The sequence below is a fragment of the Danio rerio genome, chromosome 13 (genome assembly GCF_049306965.1).
Source record: "Danio rerio strain Tuebingen ecotype United States chromosome 13, GRCz12tu, whole genome shotgun sequence".
NCBI lineage: Eukaryota > Metazoa > Chordata > Actinopteri > Cypriniformes > Danionidae > Danio > Danio rerio.
The window spans coordinates 4,659,108-4,665,107 of NC_133188.1; the positions used below are offsets into that span (position 1 = coordinate 4,659,108).

Sequence of the window (6,000 nt, forward strand, 5' to 3'; positions counted from 1 at the left end):
CGGTACATTAAGTTCTTTAAAAATGCAGACCTTTTTGCAAGTTGCTGCACAATTTACACTGTTATGTATTTGTTTTACCATTAAAGTAATTGATTTTGCTTTTTGTCATTAGTGGTCTGTTTCTGAATTTAGCTTTTCTTGTGGTTTCTTTCTCGCCAGTACTTCATTGTAAATGCAGTATAACTCTTGTGCTCTATAAGCATTTATGTTGCCCAGACCTGGACCACAATGTTACTCACCCAGACATGTCTGTGCATCAGGGCCTAGAATGGTTCCCTCAGAGCATCGGCATTCAGGCTCGACAGGGCAGTCAGATCCTGTACACTCTATCTCATCACATATGTCATAGAAATCTATGGCGGTACACATTACAAAAAAGTCTGAGGGAAGTCAATTCTCGAAGGGTTAGTTCATGCTAAAATTTAAACCAAACCATAATTTCGAATCAAACCGGTGTTCATTTTGATTTAATTTTACCCTTAGTTTTTTACTGAAATTCTATTTAGCTTTGGTCACACAGTATTTCAGTCTTCTGAATTTGTTGCAGTTTTAGTCTAAGTTGACTAAATCTTTTCTAGACCTACTAAATCATACTGAAACGGTATTCAGCCTTCTGAATTCATTCTAGCTTTAGTCTGAGTTGACTGAATAAATAAGATTTTAGTTGACTAAATCTACTCTAGATATACTTTACTAAATCTTCCCTAGATCTACTCTACTCCACTAAATCTAGTCTAGATCTACTCTATATACACTTTACTAAACCTAGTCTTGTTCTACTCTGCTAAATCAATTCTAGATATACTCTACTAAATCTACTCTAGATCTTCTCTACTAAATCTAATCTAGATCTATTCTACTAAATCTACTCTAAATATACTTTACTAAATCTAGTCTATATCTACTCTTCTAAATCTACTCTAGATCTATTCTACTTAACTCTAGATCTACTTTACGAATTCTACCCTAGATCTTCTCTCTCTCTCTCTCTCTCTCTCTCTCTCTCTCTCTCTCTCTCTCTCTMTATATATATATATATATATATATATATATATATATATATATATATATATATATATACTTTACTAAACCTAGTCTATTTATACTCTACTAAATCAACTCTAGATCTACTCTACTGAATCTGCTCTAGATATACTCTACTAAATCTACTCTAGATATTCTCCACTAAATCTAGTCTAGATCTACTCAAGATATACTCTACTAAATCTAGTCTAGATCTACTCTACTAAATCTACTCTAGATATTCTCCACTAAATCTAGTCTAGATCTACTTAAGATATACTCTACTAAATCTAGTCTAGATCTACTCTACTAAATCTACTCTACTAAATGTAGTCTAGATCTACTCTACTAAATCTAGTCTAGATCTACTCTATATACACTTTACTAAACCTAGTCTTGTTCTACTCTGCTAAATCAATTCTAGATATACTCTACTAAATCTACTCTAGATCTTCTCTACTAAATCTAATCTAGATCTATTCTACTAAATCTACTCTAAATATACTTTACTAAATCTAGTCTAGATCTACTCTCCTAAATCTACTCTAGATCTATTCTACTTAACTCTAGATCTACTTTACGAATTCTACCCTAGATCTTCTCTCTCTCTCTCTCTCTCTCTCTCTCTCTCTCTCTCTCTCTCTCTCTATATATATATATATATATATATATATATATATATATATATATATATATATATATATATATATATATATATATATATATATACTTTACTAAACCTAGTCTATTTATACTCTACTAAATCAACTCCAGATCTACTCTACTGAATCTGCTCTAGATATACTCTACTAAATCTACTCTAGATTTACTCTACTAAATCTACTCTAGATATTCTCCACTAAATCTAGTCTAGATCTACTCTACTAAATCTAGTCTAGATCTACTCAACTAAATCTACTCTAGATATTCTCCACTAAATCTAGTCTAGATCTACTCAAGATATACTCTACTAAATCTAGTCTAGATCTACTCTACTAAATCTACTCTACTAAATGTAGTCTAGATCTACTCTACTAAATTTAATCCAGATCTACTCCACTAAATCTAGTCTAGATCTACTATACTAAATCTAATCCAGATCAACTCTACTACATCTAGTCTAGATCTACTCTACTAAATCTACTCTAGATATAATCTACTAAATATAGTCTAGATCTACTCTACTAAATCTACTCTAGATGCAAAATCTAACCATTATATATTAAATCCTCAAGCTCTAAAATTTTCCAAGCTCATTGCATACTCCTGGAGAACCCAATTTTAAATATTATCCAGGCAGAAAAAAATCTGGCCCTAATTTGGCATAAAGCTGGCATAGCAGGCGTTGGCATACTGGCGATATTGCTAACTTATACGTTTTTGCTAATTTGTTTCAGCTCATTTTAAATAAGTAGTTTGAACAAACAGCAAACATCTTTTATTAATCAATACAACTTTTTTTTACATCAATGCAACTTTTCTTGAGTGTGTAGCGAGGCAAGATGAATACTTACGGCCACAGTAAACGTGGAAGCAGACAGAGGGCCGGGGTAAACGATAGACATAGTAACCCCTCGGACAGGCCTTTATCTCCACACTAGCAGTCCAATGGCAGCAGTTATTATTGAAGCTAGCACACGCAGATAGAGTAACAACTCCATCACTAGGCCCAGGGTGACTCCCATTCAGCCAAATGGGCGCATGGGTTCCACAGTGGTTTTCTTGGATACAGAAGGTTGGCATAGCATCTCCAGCCATACCCGTGAAGCGATACCATTCCCCTGATACATGCCGGTCGCACAGAGGGACACCCGCAGAGTTGTTGACATGGTAGTCAGTGTTCCTCCATGGTTCGTTCAGACTAATGTACGCTGAGCAGGGATCTAAGGCTGATAAGAGATTGAAAGTGGTCAGAACTGGCCATTTATCCAAGTTTATTTGCATAGCAATAATAATTATTGTTTTGTTTACAAACATTCATCAGCATCTTAAATCCTTGAAGGGTTTTAATATATAGATTTTTTTCTAAAATTATGAGCATTTATATGCATTTATGTATGCATTACAGTGCATATGGAAAGTATTTATAGCACCACTTTTTCCACATTTTTTTATGTTACAGCCTTATTCCTGAACGTATTAAATTAATTTATCTTCTCAAAATTCTACACACAATACCCCATATTGACAATATGAAAAGGAGTTTTTGAAATTGTTGCAAATTTCACTTGATGTCTTACTTACATATTGCACCTTTAAGGGGGCTAATAATATTGACCTTAAAATGGTTTTTAAAAAGTTTAAAACTGCTTTTATTTTAGCCTAAATAAGACTTTCTTCAGAGGAAAAAATGTTATAGCAAATACTGTGAAAAATTCCTTGCTCTGTTAAACATCATTTGGGAAATATTTGACAAAGAAAAGGAGAGCTAATAATTTTGACTATGACTGTATGTGGTGTATAGTTGAATGTATAGTTTTAAAAAAATAAGTTGTAAAATTTGCCTATTTTCCAAAAAAAAAAAGTAAAGTGTCCCTTAAAAGCAAACCCTAATATTCTGAACACCGTCTGCTCCTGAACTTTTCAACCGAGCAGGATGATTAAAACACTACCAAGGAAATCATGGAAGGAACATGAAACTGCTTGTTAAATAAGATCTGTCGGCGCAAAGTCCTTTTCCCTCAGTTTGTTGGCAGATTTCAAAGACTTAATCAATACTCCACACTGCACCACTGCAGCCTCCCGAACACAAATGAATTAGGTCCTAGGTGAAGTTGGCTTGCTGTGCTGGACCATGCGGAAATGAAAAATGATGCAGCATAAGGAACGAATGAACATTAGTCAATGAAAGTCAGCAGCTTGATGAGGCATAGAAGGAGAATCTTTTCCACAGTAAATGTTCTGCTCAGATAAAACAAAACTCAACACTGGCGAAAACACACTGTTGAACTACTAAAACAAAATACCTAAATTCAACCTTTTTTTCAGTCAGAAGAACTCACATAGTCCCTTTCAAGGGATGGTTCACCCAAAAATGAATATTTACTGACTATTTATTCACCTTCAGTGTGGTTCAAACCCTCTATGAGTTTCTTTCTTCTGTTGAACACCAAATAAGATATTACGAAGTAAGTTAAAAACCTGTAACCATTGACTTCCTTAGTAGGAAAAACAAATGGAAGTCAAGTCACCGGTTTTCAGCTTTCTTCAAAACGTCTTCTTTTGTGTTTTACAAAATTATGAAAGTAAAACAGATCTGAAACAAGTAATGGGTGAGTAAACAACGACAGAATTTTCAGTTTTGGGTGAACTATGCCTTTAACATGTCCTATGATTTGAGATATGATTCCTCCCAAAGCACATTAAAGTATTGAAATATTATTTACTGAAGTTGTGCCTTAAAAAAATATTTTTTGAATGTAAATAAGAGTGTAATACTATCAGTGCATGCAGACTGTAGATAGGGATGTTCAACAGATACAAAAACAGCCGGAGGTCAAGGAGAAGCGGATGTTCAGGTCAATAATGTTTACTGTAAACACAGCATTCCTGATAGCGCTACAATAAATCATCAATGTGCTTTATATATTCATCCAGAATACTTTTTTTTTCTTTATGTTTCTTATTTCCATGGCATCTTTTGGCACTAGTTGATGTCAAATGCGATTTTGTTTTTACTTTTTTTTTTTTAATTTCCCAAATTATGTGTAACAGAGCAAGGAAATTGTCACCGTATATCCTATAATAGGTTTTTTATTATTTGATTTATTTTGGCTATAATAAAAGCAGTTTTAAATTTTTAAAACTATTTCTTTATTTCTGAAAATGCACTGCAAGCATTAGCAACAACACAACTCACATGTCTTAAAACTCTGTGTTGAATTTAGAAATGTTGTCATATCAATAGACTAACAACATAGTATAGAATAAAACTCACTTAATATGCATATTAATAAGAATACATACTAATATTATCTAAAATTTAGCAGTTTTCCATATTTTGTGATTCAGTTTTTTAAGTTTTTCCCATTTTTTTGTGCTTTTGAATTGCATTATAAGAACTTTTAACTTTGAGAAACAACTTTTAACCTTGAAAAGTTTGAAAAAGTGACTTTTATGAACATTATTAATCGTTTGAAGTGATATGTTGTCTGGTTTGGTGGTGTATATTACAGTACATAATAAACTGCAGCACATTTTCTTTTATTTTACAGACTTATTTCTCTCTATGTTAATTCTTACACATTATATTAATTCAAACCACTAAAATGTCAATAATAGTCACTTTGCTTTACTGTAGATTGGAATTTTTAACATCTAAAGTCGACAGAGCAGAGATCAATATAATCCCATAATGCAGTTCACAACAACAAATAAAAGGAAAACACTTGGGAATCATAAAATATGGAAACCAATAATTAACAGATATATATTTTACATTGCAGTGAGGCTATCATGAAACAGTCAGTGCTTACCTATGGCCTGTGTATCACTCACAGCTTGCAGAACAACAAACAGTGTAAAAAGCATGTCCAACTGTAGATACAGCAGAACCCGAAAGTCACAGATGTACATCCAGCCGTTCCTGTCAAAATGCTTCAGGTTTTCGAAGAGCTTTGTGGTTTAATAATGGATTATGTTATCTCTGTCATTGTGAAGGATGGGTCCACCAGCACAGTGACGGTAAATATTTTGCTTATTGTCTTCCCCATCTATCTCTCCTTGACCTCTTCTCCTGTCCTCCTGTCCCCACACCTCCGGAAAGAGACAGGACCATCCTCTTATTGTTACTGGAGTCTGGCTTATCCAACCGCCCTGATACATCCCCAAAAGCCCTCCATCATCAGTCAAACACCTACAGATGCTGGCTCCATATGTGCAGACGAGATGATAGTTTCGTAAAGGGGTAGTTCAAACAAAAATGAACATTTCCTCTTTATTTACTCACCCACAAGTCCTTCAGGATGTAGGAGACGT

At 33.7% G+C, this 6,000-nt stretch overlaps 1 protein-coding gene across 2 annotated transcripts in view; it reads right to left on the bottom strand.

Annotated features, from left to right (window-relative positions):
- oit3 (oncoprotein induced transcript 3) overlaps positions 1–5,789 on the bottom strand; it is a 17,133-nt gene extending 11,344 nt beyond the window's left edge. The window contains exons 1-3 of one of the 2 annotated variants that reach the window (XR_012389099.1): positions 5,499–5,727; positions 2,538–2,912; positions 240–353 (exon numbers count right to left, since the gene is read on the bottom strand). Coding sequence is in view for 1 of the 2 variants with exons in the window: in XM_003199689.7 (XP_003199737.3) it covers positions 240–353; positions 2,538–2,912; positions 5,499–5,598 (589 nt within the window). In the remaining variant the exon portion in view is untranslated. Of the gene's footprint in view, positions 1–239; positions 354–2,537; positions 2,913–5,498 lie in introns of both variants that reach the window. The other variant, XM_003199689.7, reaches the window with a different exon arrangement.
- Between the last annotated feature and the right edge of the window lie 211 nt (positions 5,790–6,000).